This window comes from Pseudorca crassidens, chromosome 10 (assembly GCF_039906515.1).
Source record: "Pseudorca crassidens isolate mPseCra1 chromosome 10, mPseCra1.hap1, whole genome shotgun sequence".
NCBI lineage: Eukaryota > Metazoa > Chordata > Mammalia > Artiodactyla > Delphinidae > Pseudorca > Pseudorca crassidens.
This window is the reverse complement of record NC_090305.1, coordinates 44,171,538-44,185,647: the sequence shown is the minus strand read 5'-3', so window position 1 is coordinate 44,185,647 and position 14,110 is coordinate 44,171,538. Positions and strand designations below refer to the sequence as shown.

Sequence of the window (14,110 nt, the reverse complement as noted above, 5' to 3'; positions counted from 1 at the left end):
AGAAAAGTTTCAATTATTTTTCCGTATACCAAACTTGGATTTTTTAAAGACTTTTTCTTAGAGGAGTTTTAGATTCACAGCAAAACTGAGAGCAAAGGTCAGAGATTTCCTATAACCAAACCTGAACTTTATACAGGGGTTGAAGGAAAAGATTTTGTCTTGTTAACTTTTGTTAAATATAAATTTTATTCCAAACACTTGATATAACTTAGAGACCAAAAAAACTTAGTAGTAATACTCTATTTAAAAAATTTTTAAACATTAACATAATCTTTACCTTTCATTGTAAAGGATTTAATTTAGTTTTTATTACTAATCTGCTACTAACATAATTCATATTTTTGTGAACACAAAACAGAGCAATATATTACTTTCCTTAGACATCATAAATCACATATTGATACTTTAAGTGGCGTTGGGGAAATTTTATTAAATCTTCATAAATTGTAATGTCCACAATTTCAAGATTTATATCCTTGGGGTGGATTTGTGGTGATAACTGGTAACATTAGTTTGACTAGCTGTGTTTTAGTAGTAGAAAAACTGCCATGTTAAATCATGAACGAGAACATCCAAAAGATAGAAAATGAGGTATTTTCTAAACATTACATTTGTTTTCACAGAGGAGCAAGAGGAATCAGCTTATAATCTCTACATCTCTGAAGTCCGAAACCTCAGGCTTCGGCTTGAGAGCTGTGAAGACCGTCTCATCAGACAGATCCGCACCCCCCTGGAGAGAGACGACCTTCACGAAAGCGTGTTCAGAATCTCAGAGCAGGAGGTAAGGATGAGAAGCGCGTGGGGACAAGATTAGCACAGATTACTGTCTTAATGACCTTTACTGTCGACTCTGCGACCTCTCACACGCTCCCTTTGCCAGGGGTCACTTGGTGAGGTCTGCCTATGTACTTAACGCTGATGGCAGACGAGGATTCTGTAATTCAGTTCTCTCCCTTACTTGGGTAAACACAGGAACACGTGCTTTCTCACCCATTTATGTGGAGGCTGCGAGGGCTTCTCACAGTTTCTCACCTGCTCGATGCACAAGCACTGAATTAGATGTTTGGGCCCGAGGATATGGACAGTGAGGGAATGATTGATTATGAAACTTGACTACTTTGGCTTCATTTCTTTGATAAAGTAAAAGTAAAGAATATGTAAATGTCTTGCAACTAGAGATGATCATACTAAGTGAAGTAAATCAGAAAAAGACAAATACCGTATGTTATCACTTATATGTGGAATCTAAAATACGACACAAATGAACATATCTACAAAACAGAACCAGACTCACAGACATAGAGAACAGACTTGTCGTTGCCAAAGGGAAGGGGGGTGGGGGAGGGAAATACTGGGAGTTTGGGATTAGCAGATGCAAGCTATTATATATAGAATGGATAAACAATAAGGTCCTACTGTATAGCACAGGGAACTATATTCAATATCCTGTGATAAACCATGATGGAAAAGAATATGAACAAAATGTATGTACGTGTTTAACTGAATCACTTGGCTGTACAGCAGAAATTAACACAACATTGTAAATCAACTACACTTCAATTAAGAAAAAAGAATACGTACGTGTTTAAGTTAAGGGTCATAATGGGAAATGTGTATTTTTAAAGTGTTTGAAGAAAGAGACACCATCTGGAGTGATAGCCTAATCCTCATGTTTGTTCTCTGTTGTGTAGAAACTAAAGAAAGAGCTGGAGCGACTTAAAGGCGATTTGGCCACAATCACGAGTAAATGCGACGACTTTTTCAGTCAAGCGGCCGCCTCTTCCACGGCTCCCACCTTGCGATCCGAGCTCAGCGTGGTCGTCCAGAGCATGAACCACGTCTATTCCATGTCCTCCACCTACATAGAGAAGTATGGAACCACTGCCTTAATAGAAATCATCTAAACTGGCTTCATAAAAGTGCCACTTATATATATAGGCTGTTTAGCCAAAAATGTTCATTTTTAAGAATACAAAATATTTTTCTTAATAACAAATATATTAAATATTTCTGTGGACTTATGATGCATCTTCATGCTGAAAGGGAATGTGAGCTTCAGAGACTAGAGCATTAATGATCTTCCCACATGTTGCCTGTAGTTTTGGTAGCTCAGCTGTTGTAGCCTATAGAACTTTCCTCCCAGGCTTGGTCTAAATTACGTTTGAAAGAAGCCCCTCTGCTGTTGGAATCTCCTGCTGAAGACCACTGTGGGGGCAGGACATGGGTTCTGTTAGAAGACCGTTAGCAGGATGTTAATCCTTTTTTAAAAATTTTATTGAAGTATAGTTGGTTTACAGTGTTGTGTTATTTACTGCCGAGTCACCGCTACAGAAAAAGTGATTCAGTTATACACATATATACATTCTTTTTCATATTCTTTTCCATTGTGGTTTATCCCAGGATATTGAATGTAGTTCCCTGTGCTCTACTGTAGGACCTTGTTGTTTATCCATTCAGTATATAACAGTTTGCATCTGCTAACCCCAAACTCCCACTCCATCCCTCCCCTAACCCCCTCCCCCTTGGCAACCACAAGTCTGATCTCTATGTCTGTGAATCTGGTTCTGTTTCGTAGATAAGTTCATTTGTGTCATGTTTTAGATTCCACATATAGGTGATATCATATGGCATTTGTCTTTCTCTGTCTGACTTACTTAGTGGGATGTTAATCTTGTAATAAAAGTGTCAGTGTCTCGGGATGAAGACCATGCTGCATCATGCACCCTCATGGTGCTTTGGGACTGTATTGTGGGAAAATAAACACTTACCAAAAGGGGGTGTTGTTTAATTCTCTTTTTCAGGTTGAAAATTGTCAACTTGGTGTTAAAAAACACTCATGCTGCAGAAGCCCTTGTAAAATTCTATGAAACTAAACTGTGTGAAGAGGAAGCAGTTATAGCTGACAAGAATAACATTGAGAATCTAATGAGTACTTTAAAGGTATGCCTTTCACTGCTGGCTATTTTTTAAGATTATCCTTTAAAAGTATTTCTCTAGCACTTGGCCCAGGTCTTCAGACATCAAGCATTAAATACCTGAACTTGAATACATTTCTGTCCATTCCATGTCCTGTCTCTGTAGTACCATGGCTTACTGTAAATGAGTGTGTTCATTCATTTTTAGTTTGAGGTGAGTTCTTTTCATTTGAAGTTTGGATCTTTTTGACAGTAGGTTTTTATAGTCTGTTCATGTCAGCAGCAAGAGGAGTTGAAGCTAAAAAGTAAATTATTGGTAATAGATTTTCTTGTGGAAAGAGGCAGTTATTTTAAGAAATCAAGATGAGTAGAGTAGTTAATCTAAGAAGGAAAAAGGCTGATAGTTATACTCGTCTGTTTCTCTTCTTCCATTTATAAAGCTCTGAGTAAAGATATTGTAAACCAGTTGTGAGAAGTTTTCTCAGTGATTTTTTAATGCATGTGTTCATTTTTAAACAATGAGATCAGTAGATATTTAAAAAACAAACAATGAAAAAGACTTACCGAGGTAGCAGACTTGCTTATGAAATATATTTTATTTTATTGATGTGCAAATTTCGTTAGACTGAACTCTATAAAACTGTTGGTTTTTTTAGGTCAAAGTACAGTCAAATATTGGCAATTTTATAAGGTTCAAGCTAATGTAATATTTTGTATATGAAAGATATCTTTCCATTGTCTGATTTTATAGCAGTCATTTGTAAATGAATGGTAAAATTAGGTGAATAATGTGTTTACACAATGAGCGGTTGATACGTTTTTGTAACTTTATAAATTGATCTATTTTAGCAATGGAGATCTGAAGTGGATGAAAAAAGAGAAGTCTTCCATGCACTGGAGGATGAGCTACAGAGAGCAAAGACCATCAGTGATGAGATGTTTAAAACCTACAAAGAGCGTGACCTTGACTTTGACTGGCACAAAGAAAAAGCAGATCAGTTGGTTGAGAGGTGGCAGAATGTTCATGCTCAGATTGACAACAGGTTAGCACCCTTTTCATTCAGTTTTAGCTCAGATTTAATCTCTGCATACTGGGTAAAGTCTAAATGTATTAGGCTTTTTACTTCCGTATGTAATTCATTCCATAGAGTTAATTTCCATATGTAGTTAATTGTGTTAATTGCAAGAGCTCTGTCCAATTACATTTCTTTTTTATAGGGTGGCCTTTAGTAAGATATTTAACTTCCAAGTAAGTTATTTTTCTGTTCTGTGTTATTACAACTGTTTATGTACTCTGGCATTTATATAGTTAATCTACTTGCCTTTTCTGAAGGAAAAAACAATGTATTCTCTAATTATTAGAGAATTCTCTAATTATTACCACTGATAATATCAAAATAACCATAACTTAGTAAGAGGAGGGTGGGTCATGCATTTCCTAGGGCCGGATGTAGCATCTATACTAGACAGGAGGCGTAAAGAAACTGAAATGTCCTAATGCTCATTTTAATCAAAGAGACAAGAAAGTCAAAATCATTTGCCCACTGACTGAAATAAAAAAGTGAAAAGAAATGGGATGGTTTTGGGGGCTCATCTTAAAAGAAATGGAATAGTGTTCCTTCTCATTCATTTTTTGTTTTTATTAATGCAGCTAAAATGCATTTATTATATAGTACCATTTGTGAGAAATAAATTATGTTTAAATATTTAGTATCTAATCTCTAAAATACATGATCTGTAGGTTTAATGTAGTGGTTTTAAAATCATAGAAACTGGGGTGTTTAATCACAGTTCCTAGAAAGTACCCTCTGAGTCCATGTTGAACCATTCATTGCTACCATGTCATTTTTTCAGAAGTGAACTGCCATTGCTGCAAACTTTAGGTCTTCAAGACTTGCTGATTGATAATTATTATGGTTAGCTTTTTAGCTTTAGTCTCTCGGGCTTGTCCCTAGAATAATCAGTACCGATAAATTGCACAAGTCCTGGAGAAAAAGAATTTGTATTCAACCCAAGGCAGTGTAGGTGCCCTTGGAGATGGGCCTGGGATGCTGTGGCCTCGAATTCTCGACACACCCCTGTTGTTGTGCTTAGTGCATCTTAGGACAGTAATACTTTGTCCCTCCCTTTTTTTCTACACCTTCCACCTTCCTATTGGTTACTCTTGGAAACCGTGACTATTCCTTTGTTAACCTCTTAGGTTACGGGACTTGGAAGGCATTGGGAAGTCGCTGAAATACTACAAAGATACCTATCACCCTTTAGATGACTGGATCCAGCAAGTTGAAACTACTCAGAGAAAGATTCAGGAAAACCAGCCTGAAAACAGTAAAACCCTAGCCACACAATTGAATCAACAGAAGGTGTGTAAACACAGTTCCTTGTGCTAGGGTTGTGTCTGCATTTGGTCACTCAGACCTTGACCTTTCTTTCTCTTGTTAGTAAGATAAGTCAGCAACTATTTCAAGGAAGGCAGGGAATAAATCAGAAATGTTAAAAATTTGCACTCAAACCTACATCCATCCCTTATTTTGATTTAAGAAAGTTGCATGTTGCGACAGTTCAAGTTTCTAATGATCCTTTAATCGTAGGTATGGAAATGTCTCTGGTACTTTGCTGGCTGCAATAGTTTCATGGGATCCTAAATTTAAAAAAAAAATGGTTAGTCATAGAAAATTAAACAGCCACATGTGACCAAGAGTTAAATGCTTTGAGATTTTTGTTCCATCTTGAGGGCCAGTAATTTCTAGCTCTCTTTAGATCAGGATTAGGTGGGGGATAAGGGTTTCAAGTCTACTTGTGGATAATTCCCATGGAGTTTAGTAATTTCTGCTTTGGAAGCCTCATGAGGGGGTGTCACATAGTGGCTTAATCTTGAAAGCTTGGGCTTTACCCAATGAGGCAGATGACATTAAGTGCAGTGGGGTAGAGGGAATTCCCTGGCAATCCAGCGGTTAGGACTTGGTGCTTTCACTGCCGAGGGCACAGGTTCAATCCCTGGTTGGGAAACTAAGATCCCATAAGCCATGTGGTGCAGCCAAATAAATAAATCAATCAATAAATAAAGGCTACAATTAAAAGAAAAAGTGCAGTGGGGTAGAGAGCTGTAGTCTTAAGTGATGTAGATATTTCTTAGTGCCTGAGATCTCAAGTTGTTGGATAGTATAGGGTTCCTTGTCCTTTTTCTCCTAACCTGTGTGTGCTTATAGATGCTGGTGTCTGAAATAGAAATGAAACAGAGCAAAATGGATGAGTGTCAGAAATACGCAGAGCAGTACTCCACTGCAGTGAAGGTGAGAAGACCAGTTCCTTGCATCAGATTTCATGTTCAGATATTCAGGGAGGTGCTTCTACGGTATACTTTTAAAGCCTTTGCAGGTCATTCAGTCTGTGTTAAAAAGTGAAACAGAGAATCTTCACTTATCTGTTAATTCTTTATGAAAGTGTGAGTCACGTGATGACTCCTGGTTCTTTCATTCTCTCTCTGTGTCACACACGTGCACAGCCTGGCCACACCCCCATGTGCACCAGAATAAAATGTAGCTCTGTAATCCGCCTCTTACCATTTTGCTTCCCCTCTCCCCTCCTTGCTGGAGTGTTCCATGCAAGTATTGCTGGAGTACTCCATGGAAGTATTGCTGGAATATTCCATGGGAGAACGTCTACCTTGTGCTCTAAGTCACCACACCTCAGCTTCACCCATTCAGATCTGGAGTCCCGTTTCCTAACTAGAGGAGAGGGAGGCTGAAAATAACTGGCACACTGTCCCTATATGTCTCCATGAACTTCTAAAGAGACTTAGGAACTTTCCTGGCCACCCTAAATGTTTCTGATTTTTATTACCACCTTGGAAACATGTCAGGATTGGATTGATTCTTGAAAATGTAGTTTTGCAATATTTTCTTGACTTATTCAGTGAAAGTAGATGCCCTTTCTCTGCATCAAATCACTATAGAATGAAGGGTTAGTGCTTTGCTTTAATTAATCTTACCATTTCCTTTATACAGGACTACGAATTACAAACTATGACCTACCGGGCTATGGTGGATTCACAACAAAAGTCTCCAGTGAAACGCCGGAGAATGCAGAGCTCGGCAGACCTCGTCATTCAAGAGGTGATACCCGTCCAGAGATGGGGAGGGTGTAAAAGAGAGAAGCAACACCTTAGCAATTTTACATTTATATATTTGTATTGTGGTAAAATGTCCATAATAGAAAATTCACCATTTTAGCCATTTTTAAGCATACAATTCAGTGGCGTTCAGTACATTCGTAATGTTGTACAACCTTGAACACAATCCATTTCCAGAACATTCCATCATCCCAAACAGATGCTCTCTATCTATAACAATGCATCTTATTAAGGGTTTTAAAAAACCTTTGAAAATCTTCATTCAAGATGAATGAATTGCAGAGAATAATAAATGTGTATCATGATCAAATTTAGAAGAGGATTTTGCCATCACTGTGGTTTGCACAGCAGTAATCTCGTTCCTACTCGGTTATCATTGCTGGGGAGTCGTGAACTTCCCTGTCCCATAGACTAGTTAATATTTTAATTATTACTCAGTGTTCATTCAGCTCATTTAGGGCAACTGGAGATTCTGTTTTTATTTTTATTTTTCCTTACTTGCAGTTCATGGACCTGAGGACCCGGTATACGGCTCTGGTCACCCTCATGACACAATATATTAAATTTGCTGGGGACTCATTGAAGCGTCTGGAGGAGGAGGAGGTAACCATTAACCATGGGCAGGTTACTGAAAAGGAGCCACGGGAGGGTTTCATGATAAACTCACGTGGTTGAGAGCTGATGTATGAGTGATTAATTATAAAATTACAGTGAAAAACAGTAGAGGCGTAGGATTTTTTGGTTTGTTATTAAGATTCTCTCGAACTGAAAAACATTACAAAAAAAAGAGAAACAACCTTTTAGGAAAAAAAAAATTTTATTTTTACTCTAGATCTCTAGTATGAGAGCGTTAATGTCGTTAAGTGGTTCTATTTAAATTATGGAATGTTGGCAGTTTAGCAGAATGTTTTTCAGTTTTCTCACAGTTGAGAAGTATTGTTCTTTGAAGTATAGTTACTACTGTTATGATATCTGCAGAAATATTACATAAACACATTTGTTTTATGCATTTTAAATTAATTTACATCTTCAAGGATTTAAAACATGAAAGCCATTAAGTTAGAAGTAGCAGGTGTTTATACAAAATGGTAGTACTTTTTAAGAATTGTGGGGGGGGTTATTTTGGTTTTGTTTTTAGCTTTGCCAAAAAGATATGGTGTATATTAAAAAGACTAAATACCATTCTAATTTGGAGAACTTCAGTGCCTTTGATTATGCATTTAAAATATATTCAGAAACAGAAAGAATAAGGAGTTATTTATGGAATATATGGAATATATTTTCATAAAAGGCTATTGTATCTAATTTTGAAAGTATGCTCTGCTCTATTATCTTAATGTGCTTTCTGTTCCTAACCTCAGAACAGACAAAAATAGTAAACCAAATGCTGTAGTAAGTAAATTGTGGGGCATTAGCCATTTAAATTAGACCGTTGTTGAAATTCTGTAGGTGACTGTACTTAGTATAACTCCATTCATATAATGAGAGAACCAAAATGGTAGTAAATGTCTAATAGATGTTGCTTTCTTAGTTTCTAAAATTATGACCGCTTTTGTAAACTACTTTTGTCTGTTCAGAGTTAATAGTTTTCGGCAACTAAATCACTAACATGGCTACTTGCAAGTCTTTATAACTAACTTCCTTTGGGTTTAGAAAGGAGAACCAGAATATTTTCACATTCAAATAATTGGCATACACTTCTCATCTATGAAGGAAAGTCCATATTTTTTTTACATTCTTAATTTTTAAGAGATATATATGATTCCATTTTAAATGGTATACAGATCTTTTAAATTGTGTATTTTGTAGTTAAATGTAATATAAATAATTTAAGCCCTTCCCTTTCTTACAATGTATGTCTGCACATATATGAGCCAATTTGCTCAATGTATCTGATGAAGTAGAATAGAAGTTGATAGAACCAAAAGATATTTCAAAAAGCCTGAAATATATCCAAAATTATGCTTGTCATCCTTTGAAATATAAAAGTATGTTGAATTTAAAGTCAAAACAATGTAGCTTATGGAAGACCATGCAAAGATTATTATAATTTAAAGCATATTTTAAAATTCCTTGTTAAAAATTCACCACTTAAGGATATTAATAATAGAATATCTTACAAAAGATACATAGCTCAGTTTTCAGATTCCAAAGAGTAGTGTTTCTGAAACTGGGTCTATCTATACTCACATGAGAGATCTTGGTCAGAGAGCAGAATTTTCCATGGTAAACATGAAATCAAAGAGGGATTCAAGTTAATTTCAAAGATAATACCAAATTAGTTACAGAAATATTAGTAGAGTGTCTGTAATAGATAGGTGGATAAAGATATTTCTCCAGTCTTTGTTGATCACAAAATATATTAAATGTTAATTGCTGAGATTAAAGGACAGCATGTCTCCTTGGGGAACATTTAGATAAAACTTGAAGTTATTTTTATTTGAATAAGTTTGAGATATACAAGAAAGCAAATCAGCAATAGGACTAAATTGTTTCTAGTAATTATTCTAATATTTGCTAAAAAATTCAGAGTTATCCAGGCAACATGAGATTATTATCAGTCACTAAAATGACTCCAAAACACTGAGAGTTTAACAACAGACATTTTTTTCTGAGAGAATTTTCATTTTTTTAAACCTTAGAACATGACCAAGAAAAAAAGGGAGGGACTCACAACTTCTGAGCAACAGCTAAGTTTTAAACAGAGTTTGATGAGGAATTGAGAAAGACCCTTTTAGAAATCATCTGCTGAAAACATGTTGAACACCTAATGTGTAAGCAGATAGAATGCTTCAGTATCACTGAGAGTTGACCCTGATAAGAAAATAAAGAAAATAGAACACTAAATATTGCAGGCTGTGATGAGATTTTTTTTCATATGAATTCTTATTAAAAATCATATTTAGGTTAGCAAAGGAAACATCTAAAATTCTCATCAAGATTATTGGGGATCAAGAAATGAGAGGAAGAAAAATAAGATGCATGGTCTATAATACAAACTAAATTCTTGAGATTTACCAGGACTTTTCAATGAAAATAAAATCTGCTATTTAGAATAATTTCCCTCCTTTTGTTTAAATTATTTCTAACTATGATGATTTTGAGCTGATGATATGACACTAATAACCTTCTGGTATTAATAAAGAGAAATTAAATTGTGATTATAAACTAGCCCTGATCATGTTCTGTAGTCAAGTGTATTTCTCCCAGCTGAGATTGATTCTGTAATCAGTAGAGTAAACACATTTTCTTAATTGGATCTGAATCCCTAAGTACACTTTTACAAGCATTTATATTTAACAAATATCTTTATGTTTATGGAGTATCTGAAGGTTCTTGTCAAAGTGGATTCATATGAGCCATGTCATTAAGGACAACAACAAAATCAGTGAGTACATGAAGCACATCTTTTCTAAAGCCACCAGGGACTATAGGTGCCTTTGCATTAGCAATTCTGACTATTGTAAGTATCATAGTAGGGCAAATATAAATTAGTGAGGCATTTGATTGTAGAAACTACAGATTTTTATATAATTTTCCTCCTTCCTTATGTTAAGTATTATTTCCTCAATTGGCTCTCTGTTCCAAAGTTCTGTATCTTGCTTCTTTCACCATTAAGACAGGAGAATGTAAATATCATTTCAAATTTCCATTGGGCTAGAAAATGAAAACTAAATTCTCTAATGTCATTCAGTTCCTATACATTGTATGTTCTTCTCAGCCCACAGGACTGAGTTGTGTGTGAGAGCAGAAAGAGGACTGTTGTGAGAATTTTGGTTCCTACTTTGTCACTTGCCTATTGTGTGAGTTTTCAAAATTATTTAACCTCCCTAGACCTCAGTGTCCTCATCTGGGGTGAGGGTCATACTGTAAGCTTCCTTCTTGCTGTAAAATTCTGAGCTAGCTAATTTTAAAAGCAGAATTATTCCTAAGAGACCAAAAAAAAAAAAAGAAAGAAAAGATTCCTTGATTTAGAAAACCTGACACGCAGGGTTTTTTGTCTTCTCCGACTGTTGACTTTCTGAAGCTTCTTCTCTGCAGATGGTGGTGGGGTTGGTGGTGGGGTTTGTTCTGCCTTTGGTTTCACTGGTCTGTGTAAGTCCTTTCATGAGCATGGCTTCAGATTCTTAAAGACAGATTGGAGTCGAATGGGTTTGACCCTTCTGAACGTCTCTCATAGATGAAAAGGTGTCAGGAGGCTTCTGAGCACGGGGTGTATTCAGATCTGCTCCAGCGGCAGGAGGCGACGATGCTGGAGAATCGCAAACTCACGGGGAAGATAACAGAGCTGGAGAGGATGCTGACTGAGCTTGAGAAGCAGAAGTCCCGGGTTGAGGAGGAGCTTCCAAAGGTCAGGGAGGCAGCAGAGAACGAGCTCAGGAAGCAGCAGAGGGATGCAGCGGACATCACCCTGCAGAAGATGCGGGCGGAGGGCGAGGCCCAGAGGTACCGCCGGGAGCTGGAGGCCGTTGAGGGGGAGAAGGAGGCGGCGCAGCGCGAGCTGGAGCGCGTGCGGAGGCTCGCGGCCGAGGCCGAGGCCCAGAGGGAGGCCGTGCAGAGGAACCTGAGTGGCTTCCGGAAACAGCTGGAGGAGCACACCGCCACCAGGAGGGCCCTGGAGAACCATCTGAAGAGGAAAGACTCCAGCCTCCACGAGGTGGAGCAACAGAAAGATAAGCTGATGGAGGAACTAAGGAGAAAGAAGGACCACGAAGAGGAGCTCCTGAAGCTGGTCGAGCAGATGGAGAAAGACCTCACGTTCCAGAAACAGGTGGCGGAGAAACAGCTGAAGGAAAAGCAGAAAATTGAATCGGAAGCCAGAAGAAAAATAATCGAGATGCAGAGTTCGTACAAAGAAAACCCACTGCCAGCTTGTACGAGCACCCAGGCTGAGGAACTGAAGCAGCAGGTGGATGAGCTGACAGTGGCCGATAGAAAGGCTGAGAAGGACATGAGGGAGCTGAAGTATGAACTCAGTGCCCTGCAGCTCAAGAAAACTTCATCGGAGGAGAAGGCTCGCTTGCTCAAAGAAAAACTGGGTGAAACCAGCAATGCACTGAGATGCCTCAAGCTGGAGTTGGAAAGGAAGGACCAGGCAGAGGAGGGGTTCTCTCGGCAGCTCAGGGAGCTGGACAGGCAGCTGAGCCAGACCACAGGGAAGGCAGAAGAGGTCAGGCAGGAGGCCAATGACCTTAAGAGGATAAAGCACAACTATGAGCTAGAACTGGAATCTCTGCAGGAGGAGAAAGGGAAGCTGCAGAGGGAGGTGGACCGGATCACCAGGACACAGGCCGTCACCAAGAGGAGCATCCAGCATTTAAATTCACAAGTTACTTCTTTGCAGGATGACAAGGACTTCTCTGGCGAAAGAGCACGATCCTGCCAGAGAAAGTCAGATCACCTGAAAGAACAATTTGAGAAAAGCCACGCGCAGTTGCTTCAAAATATTCAAGCCGAAAAGGAGAATAATGCGAAAATCCAAAAGCTTAAAGAGGAATTGGAGAGAAGTAATGACTGTGCAGACACACTAAAGCACAAAGTGGATGAGCTCACCAGGCAGAATAACGAAACCAAGTTAATGATGGAGAGAATTCAGGCAGAATCGGCAAATGTGGTCTTAGAGAAACAAGCCATCCAGCAAAGATGTGAAGCACTGAAAATCCAGGCGGATGGTTTTAAAGACCAGCTTTGTGCCACAAACAAACACTTGCACAAACAGACGAAAACGGAACAGGATTTCCAGAGGAGGATCAAATGCCTGGAAGAAGACCTGGCCCAAAGTCAACATTTAGTGAGTGAATTTAAGCAGAAGTGCGACCAGCAGGACCTCATCATCCAGAACACGGAGAAGGAGGTGCAAAGTCTGAGTGCTGAGCTAAGTGCATCCAAAGAGGAGAAACGCCTTGGGGAGCAGGCAGTGCAGATGCAGTGGGCACAGGTGCAGGACCTGAACGACAGATTGAAAAAGGTGCAAGACGAACTGCACTTAAAGGTCCTAGAGGAGCAGGTGACCCACAGGAAGATGGTTCTGTTTCAGGAGGAATCTGAGAAATTCAAACGTTCTGCAGAGGAGTTTCGGAAAAAGATGGAAAAACTGATGGACTCCAAAGTTATCACGGAACATGATATTTCGGGCATCCAGCTTGACTTTGTGTCTCTCCAGCGGGAAAACTTCAGGGCACAAGAGAACGCGAAGCTCTGTGAAACAAATATCCGAGAACTTGAGAGGCAGCTCCAGCAATATCGTGAGCAGATGCACCGAGGGCAGAATGGGGAGGCACATCACTACCAGAAATGTCGGGAGCTCACAGATGAGCTGGTCGCCCAGAAACGGGAGGTGGAAAACCTGAAGCAAAAGATGGATCAGCAGATAAAAGAACAGGAGCATCAGTTAGTGATGCTCCAGTGTGAAATCCAGAAAAAGAACCCAGCCTTCAAGACACATCTTGAGATGGCAGTGAAGGAGTATCAGCGCCCAGGGGACTTCTCCTCCTCTCCCTCCATGGCCAGGTCCCCTCTACAGAGGTGGACTCAGGAACCACAGCTTTCGGAGGAAAGATGGCAACATCGGGGTGCTGAACAGATGCAGAAGGAGGGCCAGGGCGGGCCATCAGGGGCTCCGGTTGAGAAAGAGAAGAGTCAGCAGTGTTACTCTGAATACTTTTCTCAAACAAGCACCGAATTACAGATAACTTTTGATGAGATGAACCCTGTTGCAAGACCGTCAGAAATCGAGAAGCTAAGAAATCAAGGTCTGTACAATTCCAGACATGCTGTCAGGTGTCAAGAAGACAAGTGTGAAATAGACCTGGTGACGCTTCTGGCACCCTTAGAGGTATACCCTGGATTCTGGAACCTTGTCAGCTACCCTCTGTCAGGTTTCCACTCTTGTTTCCTTTCTCTGCTAGGCTACATTTTTTAACCATGTTGAATGTGAGTGGCTCTTTGTAGTCCAACAGAAAATCATGCTATCATTTTCTAGTGATTTACTTGAATCTTTACTACAAACTATAGTCTTCAATTTTTAAATGTTTGAGATGAAAAACACAGAGGTCATGGCTAT

At 38.9% G+C, this 14,110-nt stretch overlaps 1 protein-coding gene across 32 annotated transcripts in view; it reads left to right on the top strand.

Annotated features, from left to right (window-relative positions):
• Positions 1-14,110, top strand: part of DST (dystonin) — a 499,741-nt gene that overhangs the window by 328,625 nt on the left and 157,006 nt on the right. For 19 of the 32 annotated variants that reach the window (XM_067753487.1, XM_067753485.1, XM_067753482.1 and 16 more), the window contains 9 exons: positions 624-781; positions 1,692-1,870; positions 2,802-2,940; positions 3,765-3,958; positions 5,116-5,278; positions 6,125-6,208; positions 6,923-7,030; positions 7,552-7,650; positions 11,228-13,882. In XM_067753487.1, the coding sequence (XP_067609588.1) occupies positions 624-781; positions 1,692-1,870; positions 2,802-2,940; positions 3,765-3,958; positions 5,116-5,278; positions 6,125-6,208; positions 6,923-7,030; positions 7,552-7,650; positions 11,228-13,882 (3,779 nt within the window). The remainder of the gene's footprint in view (positions 1-623; positions 782-1,691; positions 1,871-2,801; positions 2,941-3,764; positions 3,959-5,115; positions 5,279-6,124; positions 6,209-6,922; positions 7,031-7,551; positions 7,651-11,227; positions 13,883-14,110) is intronic. The other 13 variants (XM_067753493.1, XM_067753507.1, XM_067753505.1 and 10 more) reach the window with 1 other exon arrangement.